The sequence below is a fragment of the Nomascus leucogenys genome, chromosome 2, assembly GCF_006542625.1.
Source record: "Nomascus leucogenys isolate Asia chromosome 2, Asia_NLE_v1, whole genome shotgun sequence".
Lineage (NCBI taxonomy): Eukaryota > Metazoa > Chordata > Mammalia > Primates > Hylobatidae > Nomascus > Nomascus leucogenys.
Window position 1 is genome coordinate 17163439 of NC_044382.1, and position 18767 is coordinate 17182205.

Sequence of the window (18767 nt, forward strand, 5' to 3'; positions counted from 1 at the left end):
GACTCAGGAGACTCCGGAGTCTAGGCTGTCTAGTTCAGTGGTTAGGAACGCTGGCTCTGAAGTCCAATTCTGGTTTCACCTTATGCCATCTGAGTGACCTTGGCAAGCTTCTTGACTTCAGTGAGCCAATTTCTGAATCTATAAAATGGGGACACTGAAGTGACAGCTAAACGCTAGAACTGCTGTCAGAATTAATGAATGCAGCCCTCTGGCACGAAGTAGGCACTCACTTAATAGTAACCATGATTGGCAGCAGCAGTGAGAGGCTAAGCATTGGGGTCCAGAATAGAAATTTGAGCTCTGGCCTTTCCAGTTCTTCACCCAGGGTGGGGTTGGGGGAGGGGTAGCGGGAGCACCTACTCTACCCGCCTCTTCCCCAGTTCCAAGATAAACTCAGGAGTACCCGGAAAGCCACTGGTTTGGACTCGGGTTCCTTCGGACGGCCTTGTGTCCCCAGACTCGTAGCACCTCACGCCGCCCGTGGCTCCTCTCTTTCCCTGGAGCGGAGGGAAGACTTCTTTTGTGAATTGAGTATCTCCCTCCCCCAATTCCCCACCCGAAGCTTGCTGCCTCCTCCGGGTCCCGGCGGCCACGGCGAGGCCGCCTGAGCTTCAGGAGTAAGGGAAGAGGCAGCCTCTGGGTGTGCGAGTCCCCTGGGCGCGGGAAAGGGAAGAAGAAGACGAGGTGGCGCCGAGACCGCGGGAGAACACAGTGCCTCCGGAGGTGGGGGGCTCTTCCTCATTTTGCCTGCCTTCTAGGGACCGCTCGGGCTTCTTGCATCCAGAGGTACAGCCCCTGAACAGCCGGGAGTCCCGTCCCGTGTCCCGGACGAGGGGCAGGGCGCGCCAGCTCCGCACGCGGCGGGAGTGGGCGGCGAGCGCGGGCCCGCGAGGTAAGGAGGGATGGCGGTGGGGAGTGTGCCGGCAAGTGTGTACGTGCGGGTGCGCGCAGCGGAGGGGGCGCGGGGGGACCGGCTGGGGCGCGTCCCACCCGGCCACCTGCCCTTCCTGCGCTGTGCGGTCGCCCACGCCCTCCCGTCCCCCGCACTTGCGCTAGGGCGCCCGTCACCCGCATCCCTCACGCCTCCACGTCCCATCTCCTCCTCGTCCAAACCCCACCCTGCCCACTAATAATTCCCACTGCAGAATCAGACCGAAACCTGGAGAGACAGCATTGCCTTTCTGCTCCCCTCGCCCCCCCTCCCCTCCTGCTATAAATAACCCGGACTAGCGGGTCAGGAACGTCACACGGCGAGAAAACAGGACCCCGAGGTTTTCTTCTCTGGTAATAGGGGGCAAAGGGTGAGGAGAGGAGAAAGAAATCGCTCGTGAGTAGTGAAGAAAAGCTTGCTCTTTGACTACTAGAAGAGACCAGCCATTATTTTATTCTTCTTTTCTGTCTCTTTCTTCCTTTTTTATTTTTCCGTGCCTTTCTTATTCTGTACCCGCCTCCCCAACCCCCCGCCCCAAATCCAACGGGTTGCTCAGCATTCCTCCCATTGGTTTTTTTCCCTCCCTCCCTCTTCGACTCCCAACGCCCCCTCCCCCTCCTCCCACCCGCTGCACAACTCCCGCCCCCCGCCATCCCTGTCTCGCCCCAGGCAGGGCATGCTATTTGCCAAGGAAATAAAGTTCAAACTCCTTGTCCCTGTGTCCGGCTGAGACCAGAAGTGGGGTTACCGGCACCCATCTTCCTCTGGCACCCCACACCTGCTCTCCTCTAATTTTCTAATCTGGTTTTGCATATTTAAAAGGACACACACACACACACCAAAAACCCACAATCCGCTAGGTGCAAAACTGCCTCTTGCAACTACCGAAACTTACAAGACGCTGTAGTTATTTTGTCTTAACGAAAGGATAACAACAAAAATTTTATTCTGGATGCTGCTGTGGGGTGACTTTTCTACATTATTCAAATATGTATGTATTATACATATATATGCTTTTCCTTTTTCCCTTTTAATTTTTTTTTTTTTTTTTTTTTAAACAAGGAAATCTGCTCGGTCCCCGGCAGCCGCTGCTTCCCCTTTGATGTTTTGGTACGACGTGCGCATGCGCCTCACATTAGAATTACTGCACTGGGCAGACTAAGTTGGATCTCCTCTCTTCAGTGAAACCCTCAATTCCATCAAAAACTAAAGGGATGTGGAGAGTGCGGAAAAGGGGCTACTTTGGGATTTGGTCTTTCCCCTTAATAATCGCCGCTGTCTGTGCGCAGAGGTAAGTGTGCCCAGCGTTTCTCTTTTCCGTTCTCACTTTGAAGGGTTCTGTCTACATACCTCTGTGAGCAGGGAAATGTAGTAGGGATCCGATGCTGAAAACGCTGTGCCTGCTTCCTTATTGATGCCTGCTTATTGTCATTTCTTTCTTTAGTGTCAATGACCCTAGTAATATGTCGCTGGTTAAAGAGACGGTGGATAGACTCCTGAAAGGCTATGACATTCGTCTGAGACCAGATTTTGGAGGTAATGGGGTTGCCTTGCAAATAAGTCCAGCCACAGCCGAAGCTGTCTTTTGAGCTTTGTGCGCGCTCTCTTCCCTCTCCCTAGTTGTGGGTGCATGTGGTGTCCTGAATGTGTCTCTATTTTACCATATTGAGAAACTGATCAAAACTTAAGCTGGATTATTGCTGCCCAGCACTTGCGTGGTCTTTCAATGAGACCCTCTTAGTGTGTACTCAGATTTGGTGACTGCTGTCTTTCAGCTTCACTGTTATGAATCCTTTGCTTCCCTGTCTTTGCTTTGTTGAGATACAAACCTCTTAAGTTTAGTTAATGGTGTGCCGAGAGAAAATGGCTTGCGGAAGGCCACCGTTAACATTTTTTAGGACAAGACGTGCAGGCAGTTGGTTGAGAGGTGGCATTAACTCCCTGTGCCTTCCTACTTTGGAAGAGTTCTTCTGGCCAGGGTTACAGTGGCTCATATCTGGATATAATCCACTCCTCCCAGCCTCACAGAAGTGGGGAGGACTGGGGGATGGGAGGGTCGGGAGAAAACGGGAGGGTTAGAGAGGGTAGGGGGAAGAAGAATCTCTCTCTGGCTGCAACCCTAGATATGCTGATAGACTCATATAATATTGCTTCAGACTCTTATGAAGCTCAAAGAGTTAAAACCTGTGCACAGAAGGGGGTGGGAAAGACTGTGGAGGAGGGGGTTTCAGCGCAAAATATAAAAATCCCTTAGACTAGAAGGATTCTTGTGCTTCTGTGAGTTGTGTGCATTCACATGCTGAGACATATGCATATGTAGACAGAGCTGGAATCCCTTGTTCACAGCATACGTGTGTGCATATTCAATACAGCATTTCTTAGAGGAGTGTGTGCGTGCTACCTTTTTTTTTTTTAACAAAAAAAGCAGACAATTGAACAATTTGAGATTGAGTAGTGCAGAAGGGTTTTGGGCAGAGTGTCTTATGCCCAGGGATAACTCTCGCTGAGAATGAATGAAGTTCAAAGAAATCACGTGGCTGGCCATCTTGCTTTGCAGGTCCCCCTGTGGCTGTGGGGATGAACATTGACATTGCCAGCATCGATATGGTTTCTGAAGTCAATATGGTGAGTATTGACGTTTATGACTACTTCTTTGCAAACTTTCGTTTGGGGACAGGAAGGAGAAATGAGCCAACTATTGGGGATGGGGGTGTGCCTGGCTATGTGTATGAGGTGGGGGTGAGAGCATGGAATTTCACCCTAGAATCCCCTGTGTTGAGGTTAGAGAGTTGGCTCTTTCTGGTCCCTAACGATTTTTTCAACCTGGTTCAGATACTTGGAGTAAAATGCATCACACATTCATGTGTAAAATACAGCCACGTGCAGGAGACCCCCTACAGAAGTCTCATCTCCTAAGGCTTTCTGGATTTGATGTGGGGTCATGGGAAGAGGGGAGAGTTTTGATTTGACATTTAATGGAGAATATAGCCTACAAACAAAACTGTAATAAAGGCCCTGGAATACTGATGCCCACTCATTGCTTTCAAAGATGACTGTTTACAGTTAATGGCAAGCCCCCATCCCCCATTCCTGCCCCAACTCCATTGTTTGCTGCTTGCTTTAATCCCTCCTGCCCACCAAAATAAAAATTGTACATCCTGTTTCTAAAAGGTAGGCTCAGACCCATGTGTCATCCCCGTTCACTTCAGCAATTCATTCACCACATGTCCTAAGCTTGTACAGTTAATTGACAGCAGTACTCCTTGGTGGCTGCCTCCGTGGACTTGGGGCAAGTGCTAAGAGGAAAAAGCCTGTGTTCCCAACTAGGAAACACGTGTTGGGGGGTTTGCTTCAATCGGGAGCTCCCCCTGCTGCCCATATTGGAACACTGCAGACATGCAATGCAAAGACAAGCGTCCCAGACGCCCCCACATACTTGGGGGCATTCCTCCAGTGACTTTTCTACTCTGTGTTTTTAAAATCCCATGCTTTGGAAAAGTCCCTCTAGATAGGCCACATTTTAATGTAGAATTCCAGTGTTACTTTCAGTCCTGATAGCAAACAGCACGTTTCAGAAGGTTGTGTTTTGGCATAGTTCTGTCTAGAAATTGGATTAATTATTAAATAAGGGGGTATAGTATATAAGCTTTTATGCAAAACATTTCTAAGCCACCCCTCAGGACTTGAAAATTAGTTCTCAACATTATATAAATTTCCATATTCCCGGAATTCAAACAAGAAGAAGCTCAGTAACCAGCATAGTCCTCATACACTGTCTAAAGATAAGAGAGAATCCCGAGATTTCACAAGATTCTGAAGTAAATGAATACTATGCTTATACCTTATGAGTATGCAAGGGAATTCTGCTATTTCTGAAATGTTTTAATGACATTAATCTTCTCATATTCTAATTTAGAGAAAGTTTTTACCAGATGCAATATAAACGCAGACTAAAGACAATATTGGATGTTTCAGAACCATAGATTTCCCTCACATTATGAAAATCTGTGTGGTTAGAGAATGTTTCTTGGGATAGTATTTAATTTCTCAGATATACGAATATTCACTTTTGGTGAATTTGAAAGGTCTTGCATCAGTTTATATTTTGAGCTTCAGCATAAAAATAAAAGATGTCTTAATGTGGGTACCTTCTTATGTCTCAGGAATATGAATCTAAATTATGCTGTTTAAAACAAAGTAATATAGAAATCAGGTGTGATTCTGTGCATCCTACACGTGATTGATTCAGACTCCTCTCTTTCGCATTTTGCTTTTTTTATGCTCTTCTCTCAGTCCCAAGTCTTATTTTACCACCACCTCCCTCTTTAGAGCACCACAAAATGAGACTTTGTGAAACACATCAAGAAAAATTTAGAACCCAAAGAGATAATCATGAGATGACTAGAGGTTGCTGCAGTAGGTTAGCTAATAACTTAAAGGTATTATATCCCAACATTGTTTAGGGTGATAGAATTTTTATTTTTCTTTCCTTTAAGTTCTATTCATTTTTTGCCTACATGCAACATTTTGGAGAGATATCTGAGGTGGAAACAATGCCAAGACCTGCTAGTCAAAATATAGATCCAGCTAAGGCAAAGTGTCATTACTTAAAGCTATTTAATGTTGCTGAAAAATCATGAGATGTTGAAAGTGCAAAAATGAATGTCAGGTTTTAAATGGGACAACATTGCAACATTAATGATTAGAACCAAGTGTTGAAAATTCCAAGCCAGATTCCTTACTTAGCCTTATGCTACACCCATGCATTTGTCCAGCTAGATTGTCACTTGTTGAAAAATTAACATTTATTTCAGCTAGCAACCTTAACAATTGAAAATTATCTTCAAAGAATTTTTTTGTAATGTTTGTTTTATTTTTTAAAGATGATTATTTGTTTTGGAGCAACAGATGGGAAATTCCATCTCTGGTGTCTAAATAACATATGTTTATGGTGTGTTGTCCCCTGTATGTAGGTCTGAGTGTTAGGGCCTTTTGATTAGCTTCAGGTCCGAAAGAATGGTTGATTGGTTACTTAAATGAAACTTCAAAATTGATTTAACAGACACATTTATCCCTCATTATCCTTTGTGGACTGCAATCTCTGGTAATTGTAACTTTCTCTTATTATAGCATTCCTTCCTTTGAAGAATGGTAGGGAACCAGACCATTTAAATTGTCATTGACTCATTTGTACTGGACAAATGAATGTCCATGTCAGTGTGATGCTCCTTGTAAATCACAATGATAGAAAGGCCCTGAAGTGAATCAGGAGTCTCAGATGCAAGTTCTACTTCTGATGCTTAGTCATCCTGAGGATATTCACAGATAGACTTGGCTCACTTTACTCATTCATTAAAGGGGAGTAATAGTCCCATTTTACCTATGTTGGGTGAATACCAGAATATAGATATACCTTGTTTTATTCTAGTTTGCTTTATTGTGCCTTGCAAACATTGCATTTTTATAAATTGAAGGTTTGTGGCAACCTTGAAATGAGCAAGTCTATAATGAGCCTGTTTCTCTAGTAGCATGTGTTCACTTTGTGTCTCTGTGTCACATTTTGGTAATTATCACAATATTTCAAATTGTTTCATTATTATTATATTTGCTGTGGTGATCAGTGATCAGTGATCTCTGATGTTACTATTGCAATTGTTTCGGGGCACCATGAACTGCACTGATGTAAGACGGCAAACTTAATGGATAAATGTTGTGTGTGTTCTAACAGTTCCACCAATGGGTCATCCCCATGTCTGTCTCCCTCTCTGTGAGCTTCCCTATTCCCTGAGACACAACAATATGGAAATTGGGCCAATTCACAGCCCTACAATGAGAGTTGTACATCTCTTACTTTAAATCAAAAGCTAGAAATGATTAACATCAGTGAGGAAAGTGTGTCAAAAGCTGGGACAGGCAGATAGCTAGGTCTCTTGCTCCATGCAGCCAAGTTTTGAATGCAAAGGAGGAATCCATGAAGGAAATTAAAAGTGGTAGTCCAGTGGACACATGAAAGATAGGAAAACGGAAAATTCTTATTGACGATATGGAGAAAGTTTTAGTGCTCTTGATAGAAGATCAAACTAATCACAACATTCCCTTAGAGACAAAGCCAGATTACCAGAACAAGGCCCTAACTGTATTTGATTCTATGAAGGCTTAGGAGATGCAGAAGAAACGTTGGAAGCTAGCAGAGGCTGCTTTAGGATGTTTATGGAAACAAGCTGTCTTCATAACATAAAAGTGCAAGGTGTATCAGCAAATGCTGATGGAGAAGCTACAGCAATTTATGCAGAAGATGCAAGGTAATCGATGAAGATGGCTGGCTATTCTGCACAAAAGACTTTATTAGATAAGAGAGTCTTCTATCAGAAGAAGATGGCATCTAAGACTGTCATAGCTAAAGAGGAGAAGTCAATGCCGGGCTTCAAAGCTTCAAGGCACAGGTTGACTTTTGTTAGGTGTTAATGCAGCTGGTTACCCTAAGTTAATGCCACTGTTCACTGACCATTCCCCAAATCCTAGGTCCCTTAAGAATGATGCTAAATCTACTCAGCCTGTGCTCTAGAAATGGAAAACCACAGCCCAGATGACAGCATATCTGTTTACAGCATGATTTACTGAACATTTTAAGCCCACTGTTGAGACTTACTGCTCAGAAAAAAAAAAAAAAGATTCTTACTGACTTACTGCTCAACCGGGTGCAATGGCTGATGCCTGTAATTCCAACACTTTGGGAGGCTGAGGCTGGCAAATACCTTGAGCCCAGACATTCAAGACCAGCCTGGGCAACATGGTGAAACCCTGTCTCTACAAAAAAATACAAAAATTAGCTAGGCATGGTGGCATGTTCCTGTAGTCCCAGCTACTCAGGAGGCTGAGGTGGAGGATCACTTGAGCCTGGGTGGCAAAGGTTGCAGTGAACTGAGATCACACCACTGCACTGCAACCTGGGTGACAGAGCGAGAACTTGTCTCAAAATAATAATAATAATAATAATAATAATAATAATATTAAAATCAGAAAACAAACAACAAGAAGAAAATAATGGCTGCTCATTGACAATGCACCTATTCACACATGAGCTCTGATGGAGATGTACAAAGAGGTTAATGTTGTTTTCATGCTTGCTAACACAGCATCCATTCTGTAGCCCATAAATCAAGGAGCAATTTTGACTTTCAAGTCTTATTTAAGAAGTACAATTTGTAAGGCTATAGCTGCCATAGACAGTGATTCCTCTGATGAATCTGGGCAAAGTATTGAAAACCTTCTGGAAAGGATTTACCATTCTAGACACCATTAAGAACATTCATGATTCATGAGAGGAGGTTCAAACAGCAACATTAACAGGAGTTTGGAAGAAATTGATTCCAACTCTCATGAATGACTTTGAGGTGTTCAAGGCCTGAGTGGAGGAAGTCACTGCAGATGTGGTGGAAATAGCAAGAGAACTAGAATTAGAAGTGGAGCCTGAAGATGTGATTGAATTGCTGCAATCTCATGATCAAACTTCAGTGCACAAGTTGCTTCTTATGGATGAGCAAAGAATGTGGTTTCTTGAGATGGAATCTACTTTCGGTGAAGACGCTGTGAACATTGTTGAAGTGACAACAAAGGATTTAGAATATTACATAAACTCAGTTGATAAAGTGGCAGCCGGGTTTGAGAGGTTTGACTTCAATTTTGAAAGAATTTCTGCTATGGGTAAAATGCTATCACACAGGATAGCATGCTACAGAGAAATCTTTTGTGAAAGGAAGAGTCCATTGATATAGCAAACTTCATTGTTGTCTCATTTTAAGAAATTGTCTCAGCCACCCCAGCGTTTAGCAACCACAACCCTGCTCAGTCAGCAGCCATCAACATGGAGCCAAGACATTCTATCAGCAGAAAGATTACTACTCCCTGAAGGCTCAGATGATTGTTAGTATTTTCTAGCAATAAAGTATTTTAAAATTAAGGTATGTACATTTTTAACATGATGCTATTTCACACTTATTAGATACAGTATAGTGTAAACATAACTTTTGTAGGCACTAAGAAACCAAAAAAACTGTGAGACTCGCTTTATTGGGATATTCACTTTATTGTGGTGGTCTGGAACTGAGCCAGCAGTATCTTTCTGAGGTATGCCTTCGTGTAAGTTTATTGGTCGTCTATGAACATACTTAATGAAGACAACTCAAGAGACCCAGTGTCCACTCCAGCTACTGTCTTAAGTGTGCTTGGGTTGGCAATATAATTTACCAAGTCTCAGTTTTACTATGTTTTAATTGAGAAAGGATATATTAACTTGGCTTGCAATTCAAAGTTCCATGTTTCTCTGACTTGGCTAGTTATAGTAGCTCTATTGGGTATAAAGAAGTTGCAGGAAAATTTGAAAATCTAGAAAATCATGAGGAAAATGCAGAACTCCTAAGTGGCATGCAGTTGTGAGTCCTTACTGAGAAAGCTAGTGGTGGTGTCAGAACCATGTGACTTAGGTGACTGTCAGTTCAATAGATCTTTGGAAGAATGTGGTCTCAATTAGAATGCTCCTGAGCAGAAAGCTTGGCCTTGGAATGAAATATTTTTAGATGTCGTGGTTAAATTGGCAGGAATCTTTTTGTTAAGATTCTTTGATGAAAAGTGCATTTTAAGATTCAAATTTTGGCTCTGAGGATTATGGACTGAAATAGCTTCCTCTTCATTTAAAGCAGATTCTTCTCCATCTTAAAACAACACATTTGCCAACCAAAGAGTGAAGCAATATTTCACTTTTGAGGAAAGAGTTCTAGTAAACACATACACAAATTACCTTTTTATGGAATGGCAAATGGAGAAAAGTGCTGCTGTTTTTTAAACAGATGTTTTCTTGCATCACCAGCTGCACAGTTTAAAATTTCATTCAACAAACTTATTTAGCAGCTACTATGATCCAGGCATGTATTAGGCCTTATGGACAGAGTAGTGAATGAGACCAGCCCATCCCCTGACCTCATGAAATATATTATCTAGGTGTTTACTTTTTTTTTTTCTTTTGAGACAGTTGTCTCGCTTTGTTGCCCAGGCAGTGCAGTGGCACAATCTTGACTCACTGCAACCTCCACCTCTTGGGCCCAAACAATTCTGTCATCTCAGTCTCCCGAGTAGCTGAGACTACAGGCACGTGCTACCATGCCCAACTAATTTTTGTATATTTAGTAGAGGTGTGGTTTCACCATGTTGCCCAGGCTGGTTTCAAACTCCTGAGCTCAAGCGATTTCCTCACCCTTGGCCTCCCAGAGTGCTGGGGTTACAGGCTTGAGCCACTGCCACCTAGGTAGTTACATCAGGTTCTTACTGTATTTATGCCTAGCTTAAGTCTTTCCTTTTCTGTAAGACTTTCTTAGTAGCCAAGTAAGTGCCTCACGGTCTTTGTCTCCTATAAGTTCCTTCGTCACTTGTTGATTTTGTCACTTGTCTGGGTATTTGGTATTTCATATGGTTTATATTTTACATATTTATTCTGTCTTCCTCCATCATGTTTATAAATTACATCACGACAAGGTTATGATGTCTCTCCCGGTGTGGTTTTGCTTTATATACAAATGGTTATTTGGATATTTGACCCTGGGTGAATGCCACAAGTATTGAGTGAAAAATTCACTTCTATAGTAGTAATGTATTACTATTTGCTACACACTGTACTATTTATATGGGGAAATAGAACACAGAATCATAGCCCACAAAGTCAGGTATTCACCATTTGGAACAACAAGTGTAGAAAGAATCACAATATGGGGTCATGAGTGCTTTGAAAGAGGATATACACAAGGCATAGTGGGAATATACTAATGTATTACACGGAAACGAGTCAGGTGAAGAGGGGGATTAGAAATGTGTGGATAGATGTTCCAAGCAGAAAGAATAACATAGAGGGGTGTGGCACAGGATAAATAAATGGTATTAGGGATTTGGAAGTCGTTTTAAAAGACTGGAGTGGGAGTGAGGAAAGGATAGAGTTGGTGTTGAAGCCGTAGGTGGGGATCAAATGATGAAGACCATTTTTGTGTCTTGCTCAATAATTGAATATTTGTCCAAAGCCTGTAGGGGCCTATGAAATGATGTCAATAGAATTGCATGAACAGATTCACACCTATCGAAGATGGTTCTGAAGTGTAGAGGGTGGATTGAAGTGGAGCAAAATTTAACATTGGAAGATGAGATGAAAACCTACTGCAAAATTTCGGGAAGATGTGATGAACTAAGACAGGAGTGCAAAAAAAGAAGATATAAAATTATTGTGTTTATAAGATGAAAGTGACAGGGCTTAGTGAATCCCATGATTCTCATAGTATCCCTTACTGATATAGGGAAGACAGGAAGGGGAGTGGAGGTCAAGGGGATGAGGCATGTGGGCAGATAGTGAGTTCACTTTGGGAAATGTTGATTTGTGTTTTCGATACACATGGAATCTCCAAATGGATACAACCAGCAGGCGATTGGAAAATATAGGTGTACAGGTCAGGAAGCAGTCATATAGAGAGATGAACTGAGCATTGTCAGCTTATAAGCAGTGCTTCTGACTTTGTGAATACATAAAATTTAAAAGGCAAAATGCAAAGACAGCTAAAAATGGAAATCTGGTGAGCCCCATATTTTAGGTAGTGGAAGACAGAAAAGGAGCCCACAGAAGAGATAAATAAGTAGCAGTCAGAGAGTTAGTACGAGATACTCCAGATAATCACGTCTTAAAACCTGAGTTTGAGAAGCAAATAGTCAGCTATGTCAGATGCCACAGTGATCAATTGAAATAAATCATGAAAATTTTCTCCTAGATAGAGTAACAGGAGCGCACTGGTGAAATGTAACAAGAGGAGTTTCGGTGGTAGACTACACTTTTGAGAAGTTTGGTTCTGAAGGGATGTAGGGAGGGGGAAATTGCTTTTAAAAAGTCATATATACCCAGGCATGGTGGCTCACGCCTGTAATCCCAACACTTTGGGAGGCCGAGGTGGGTGAATCACCTGAGGTCAGGAGTTCAAGACCAGCCTGGCCAACATTACAAAACCCCGTCTCTACTAAAAATACAAAAATTAGCTGGGTGTGGTGGTGCATGCCTGTAATCCCAGCTACTCAGGAGGCTGAGGCAGGGAGAATTGCTTGAACCTGGGACGCGGAGGTTGTAGTGAGCCGAGATCGTGCCACTGCACTCCAGCCTGGGTGACAGAGTGAGAGTCATATATAGTTTGGTGGAGAAACAATCTTTAGAAAGGAGTAGGTTGAAGATACAAAGTGGGTAGCAGGAGTGGAAACTAAAGGCTTGCCTGAAGACTTATATATTCTCTGTGAACGTACTAGACACTTTATATTGGAATTAGAGGAGGTTAAAATTGGCTGCTGTGAAAATAGGTAAATGAGTTCACTCAGGAAGCATAAAGTAGAGTAAAGGAGGTGTGAACACTCAGTGACCACAGACAGCTTTAATTCCAAACAAATTATGCCAAGACAATTTTGGGCACAATTTTGTTTTCTTCTTCCTCTTTTCCTCCTTCTGTTTCTCCTCTCATCCCCTCCTGAACTTACGTACAGTGCTCAACATTCTCCACCATCATCATAACATGAATATAAGGAAATAATTATAGCTACTTGTCTTAGTCCATTTAGTGTTGCTACAACAGAGTACCTGAGACTGTATAATCAATAAAGAAAAGAAGTTTATTTGGTTCACCATTCCGGTGGCTAGAAATTTCAAGACTGAACATCTGCATCTGGTGAGGTCCTCATCAGGCTGCTTCAACTAAAAGCAGAAGCAGACATGGAACTGGCTTCCTGTGCAGAGATATCACCTGGCACAAGGGGAAGCCAGTAGGGGGAGGTACCAGGCTCTTTTTAATAATTAGCTCTCAGTGGAACTAATGGAATGAGAACTTACTCCACAGATAAGGCATGGATCTACCCATGAGAGCTCTGTGCCCCCCCCCCCCCCCCCCGTGACTCTTAGCACCTCCCGTCAGGCCCAAACTCCCAACAGAGCCACACTGGGGATCAAATTTCAACATGGGGTTTGGAGAGGACAAACATCCAAACCAGGGCACTACCTTGTATTGAGTTTTTAACTTGTGCAGGTATTGTGTTAAGGCACTTCAAGTTAACCAGTCCTCTTATAAAAACTGAGATAGCCACTATTAGCCTATTTAAAAAGGGGAAACTGAGGCCCAGAGAGGTTAAGTGATTTGTTCAAAGTCACATAGCTAGCAAATGACTGCCTTCACATCTCTCAATCTTAGCCATCTTGTTACACTGCATTTTAAAATGTAGCAAAGCCATATTTTTTGACCATTTGCATTCCACGAGGACCTTGTTTTGTTATAGTTGTTGTTTTTTCTCTTATTTTTTTGGAAAGAGTTGGTGGACCAAATAAACAAATCCTTCCTCAAATATTACTGTTTCTGCTCTCTACTCCACCTTGAAGAAAACCTTAATTTAATTAAAAAATATATATTTTTAAGTAGGTACTTTATTCACAGTGTGTTAAATGTAATACACAGTGCATTATATAATATTCACAGTGTGAATAATATAACTCTCCTTGATAAACTTATATTTTATATTACATCTCTTGAGCACAATTTAACCCAAGCAATAAAGAAAGATTTATATAAAACATTGAGGAGTTGAAGATGTTGATTGTGTCATAATTTCTTTCATTGTGAATGGGTACCATTTGTTAACTTGTCTAATAATTTTCCTATTGCTTCAGCAAAATCTGTCAGGTAACCATTAATGTCAAAAATTTATGGTAAATATTTATCAGAAAATGTTGCCTGGTATATGTTCAAGAACTGTAAGCTGTCTCAGTAGTTTTAGGATATGTGTGGGCACTATATGAATATTCTACATCTTTTTCTTTTTTTCTTTTATTATCAAGACCTAATTTTCAGTTGAATTTTCAATAATGAGAATGAATTTTTATGCTTACTGAGAAATTGCTCCTGCATATAATTCTCTTAAAGGTGGTTGAGTATTTTTCTTCTCTGGGTTTTTTCTTCTTTTTTTCCAGTCTTTCCTCACTCTATCCCACATAATATAAATGCAGTTCATCATAAAGTTTACATCTCTAGAATACTTAATTCATCTATTTTTAGGCAGTACCCACTTGACAGTGCCAGTTTCTATTTCTCTTGGTTAATTCTTACAGCACATCTTTTACTGTTGCTTTTTTCCTTCAACAATTCTCTGACTTGACTCTAGTGTGAAGTAAGGATCTGACTGTGCGTTTACCCTGCAAGTGAAAGCAGACAAGGGAAGTATCTTGAATTTCATATTTCAGAAGCACATCATGCGGGTTTTAGCTTTCTCTCTTTCCGAGAGGATTAAATATTCATGGAAATTCCTACAAGAATGTAAGTCAGAGAAAGTATTTTTCTTGGGAAGGAGGGCTTAGTTCTGGTGAGGGGAAAGGGCAATTATTTATTTTATAATCATTCTATAGCAGGTTTTCTTTACCCTGGCTATATTGGAATTTGGAGCCAGATAATTCTGTCTTGTTGGGGCTATCTTGTGCATTGTAAGATGTTTAACTGAATCCCTAGTTTCTACCTAACAGATGCCACTGGCATTCCTGAAATGGCGAAAACCAAAAATGTCTTCAAAAATTATCAAATGCGCCCTTGGGGGCAAAATTGTTTCAGGTTGAGAGCCACTATTGTAAAAAATTGTGCTGTGCTTTTGTCTCCAAGAAAGTAGAGGAAAGATTTTCTTTTTGAGTAATGGCTTTTGTACCTAATTACCATTTTCATTTATGGTCAGTAGCACATTGTGGGAAAAACAATTTTAAAATACCAACAAACATCAAAGGTAAATATTATCTATATCCCTATCACTTCATTAACATTGTGTTTTCACTTGCCTATACTACCTTCCAGTTTTAGTCTATTTTCTTATTCATGTCCTACCCATTGCATTCACTTATTTTATAGAGCATTATAGTCTACATTTGCAATTGACAGACCATAGTTTTACAGTTTTATTAAAAAATACATACCACTACTACCACCGATGCAAACTATTGTGTGTTTTTCCATGTTCTATGAGCTTACAACATATGCAAACATATGAGCACATTATTAATTACTTTTGAATTTATTATCTATTTTTTTCCAAAGAAAGGAGTCTTAGTAAATATGTTTTATAGATTACTGGCCAATATTTTTGCTATAGATTATTTGAAAATAAAGGAACCCATTATTTACTTGAGCAACAATAACAATAACATGCAAATTATATGCAAAATAAATAACTGAGTTTAAATAGCATCTAAATGTAAATCTATTTTTTAAGTTTTATATGACTCTAACTCGTATTTATACAGCTATACTTTACTCTGTTTCCATCTTAATATTACTTAGTTTTTCCAAAATCAATTACATTTTTGGATGGCATAAAGATACTTTGAAACAGGCCGTTAAAAGAGAACGAAGTAATTAGATGTCTGTGAGTTTTAAAAGATACAAATGAAGGATTTTTGTTGCTTCCATTCGTGCATTTTATTTGAAAAATATATATTTTATTACACAAGGAGAGAAATTGGTTTATAATATCTTGTCATGATTTATATAGAAAAATATAGGGGGTATGTTTAGCCCATTGGCTCTTGCTGTTGTTCTCTTTGTTACATTCTATCGGCATTCCTATTGCCAAGTTTCATTTTCTTGCTATACAATTTGGCATCTACTGCCTATTTACCTGCCAAGAGGTCTTAACCTAGAAGTAATTGTCTGGGCAATTGAAGATGAAATGACTTCTCTCCTAACACAAAGGCAACCATTAAATTAATGAAGTCTTTAGGGTGAATCTGCACGTGTCTTAGAAAAGCAATACATGAGTAAGCCTCAGAGAAAGACAGGAGATGTCCAGGTGCACAAATATATGGACCATGTTTGCATGCATCCCCAGTACTTCTCACATGCCATTCAATTTAGAAGCTCAAGAAATATGGAATGAATTTGTTGGAGGAGTAGTCGAAGGACTGTCATATCAGGCAACCAGGAAATATTTATCAACTGCTAACTTTATAGGCTCTACACCAATTAAGCTGTGTAGAAGAAAGATATGAGATAGTTCTTACACACAGGTATGGCTCTCTCTGGAATCTGGAAGGAATCATCTTAATTGCCCTATGGGGGAAGTGAAGAGTTGAGGGAGAGAAGAATGTCTCAGACAGTGAGACATGAGAGGGGTGTAACCCTCAGGTAGAGGACTCAAAATAAAATGTTGAGAATACATTTTTACAGTGATTCTCAAACTTTTTTATGCAATAATCATCTGAGTCTAGTGTGAATATTCATATTTTCTGGGCATACACCAGAATCCGAGTCGGTAGGTCCAAGATGGCATTCAGGTACTCCCTGGGAGGATCGCTGTTTTAGGAATACTAGCTTTATAGTGAAATTGGAAGCTAACATTATCATATATAAAGTAATTGGACAGCAACTAACCAGTCTCTAGTTGTAATGTGGGCTTTTGTGACAATAATTGAAGTGGGCTGACTGAGTGGGTAATACAGACACACACATACATATACACACAGATATGCTACACGTATACATAGATATACACATATATACATACATATGAATGCTTATTTACCTAGGGTGTATTACATACAAGTTTGTGATAATTGAAACAAAAGTGTGAAAAATAATTCAAAATTTTGACCACCGAAACATTCACCCCTGTATGTGTCTCTAGTAACAGCTCATGGCTGTTGAGCTGTTACCATGTGCTAAGTACCCTGCGTGAAGAAGTATAGTAAGTTTTAGGTAACTTAAACCTCACATTAACTTCATAACTTAAGGACTATTACTGTCCTCATTTTAAAGATGAGCAAACTAAAGTTTGAGTAGTGAACTTCTCCAAGGTCACACACTGGTAAGCAGCATTGTTGAGAATGAAGCCTCAATAAATAAATATTTATTTATGTATTAATATGCAGTGTATGTTATCAAACATATCCGAAATAGAAATTTAAAGAGGATCTGATAAAATATAAGCAAGCTGTAATATTTTCATCTCATATTCACCCTGACACCAGTTTTGAGTTTTTTAAATTTCTCATAGAAATAATATAGTGATTAATAATGGAAGATTACAGTTGGTTTTCTTCTGCATATTACTCTGCTACTGGAAGATATTGAATCATAGGTATGTAATATGGATCATTCAAAAGTGATTACTGTTCTCTATGAATATAGTCACATTTATTCCTACCTTGCAACCTCTACAGTCTAAACCTCTGTAGAGTCTAAAGCATTAACATAGAAAAAAATAATGTTTTGTAGAGTGTGTTTTTCATCCCTCTCAAGAGGGAGTGTTTGTTTTGAAATCAGTATTGAATTTTCTTGTTTCTTTGAACTACAAGTTAGCTGAATTGACAAAGGGCTAAATAATTGAACAGCTGCCTTTTAAACAAGCATATAAAGATAATCTTTAAAAAATTGTCAGGTTTTTGTGAGGGCATAGAATTTTCATCAACTGTAGATTTTTCCAGAAATACTTTTAACATTAGTCATGAATGAAATGATTTGTGAATTATTTTAAAGAATGCCATAAACTAAGAAGCAGAGATGTTAAAAGAGTTTTAAATATGAGTGAGCAGGTGTCAATTTTTAGGTTGTAAAATCTAATCACCATTTCTGTGTGCCTTTCATTGTTCAAGCCACCATACTCCAAAAAACACAATTTAGATAGTTTTGTTTATTATTTTCCTTGACATACAGACAAAGAAACTTCAGGACTTATTCTGTAATTCATATTTGTGTTTCTTTTGCCAAATGAATATTTGAGTTAATAGACTGAAGATCTCTTGAAGTGTTCTTTGATCAGTTGGGTGCACCATTCCTCTTTCAAGCACTGTTAAGCCAGTGTGCTTCTGACGTGGGTAGGGCTGATCTGGGAGGCTGTGCACATTTGCATCTGGTGCATGCCTTGAGAGAATGCTCACAAGTGTTTACTTGAATCCTATTAGTATTCGTGTGTAGCAAACCATTCTTTTTTAAACAGAATTCACTGAAAAATGGCACCTTTGTTATTTTAAAAGTCATAATATTTTAAGTCCTTGCCACATTTTCAAAGGAAAGAGCTGTAGAATTATAGACCACAAGAAAAAGCAAAGAATTTCTTTACATTTCCTTCAGATTTGGGGGAATGCTTTTCTTAGACTGCAATTTTGAGGCAAATTTCTCTTCTATAAGAAATTGGAAGAGATACATTTTTTCCAATTGCTTTGTAACACTACAGAGTAAGATTTCCTGGCAAATATATCCCTCTGGTTATTTAGAAAGATCAACTATCGTTTTAATATCATAATTGTACATTTCCTAAGAGACCATAAACCTCTTCCTGTCTATTTAATGGGCCAGCTTGAAAACCATGTTTTAAAATGGCTTTATCTTGTTATTTTACCACCAGCTCTGATCATTATCACCAGGTAGTCCAGTTAGACAGTAATTTGTCATTTAGTGGGACATTTTTAATTAGGCTGCTTTAGTCAAATGTAGCATTTAGGAAAATGTTATAAATATGTCCAGGTGTTAAAATTCCCAGATTTGGACAAAATACGTCTTAATTGTTCACGTTCTCGTGTAAAAAATAGTCACAATGCTGGAGCTCTGGGTTTTCTGTTTTGTTGTTGTTTTAGTGCATAGTGCACTCGAGGTGAGACTAAAACCCAATTCAATCAAACGCTACTTATGCTGTTGGACTTTAAAGAGATACAGAGACAGAGGGATCCAGAGAGGGAGATGGAGAGAGGGACAGACATATGTGGTTACTATCCTTAAGGAATGTGTATTCAGTATTTGAGAAATAGCAG

The 18767-nt window shown here is 40.1% G+C and overlaps 1 protein-coding gene across 3 annotated transcripts in view; it reads left to right on the forward strand.

Moving 5' to 3' along the window:
• Positions 1-441: 441 nt before the first annotated feature.
• Positions 442-18767, forward strand: part of GABRB2 (gamma-aminobutyric acid type A receptor beta2 subunit) — a 257751-nt gene continuing 239425 nt past the window's right edge. The window contains exons 1-4 of one of the 3 annotated variants that reach the window (XM_003268612.4): positions 442-892; positions 1994-2222; positions 2376-2467; positions 3489-3556. In XM_003268612.4, the coding sequence (XP_003268660.1) occupies positions 2146-2222; positions 2376-2467; positions 3489-3556 (237 nt within the window). In that variant the 5' untranslated portion in view covers positions 442-892; positions 1994-2145. Of the gene's footprint in view, positions 893-1023; positions 1328-1993; positions 2223-2375; positions 2468-3488; positions 3557-18767 lie in introns of those variants that run through there. The other 2 variants (XM_030825581.1, XM_030825577.1) reach the window with 2 other exon arrangements.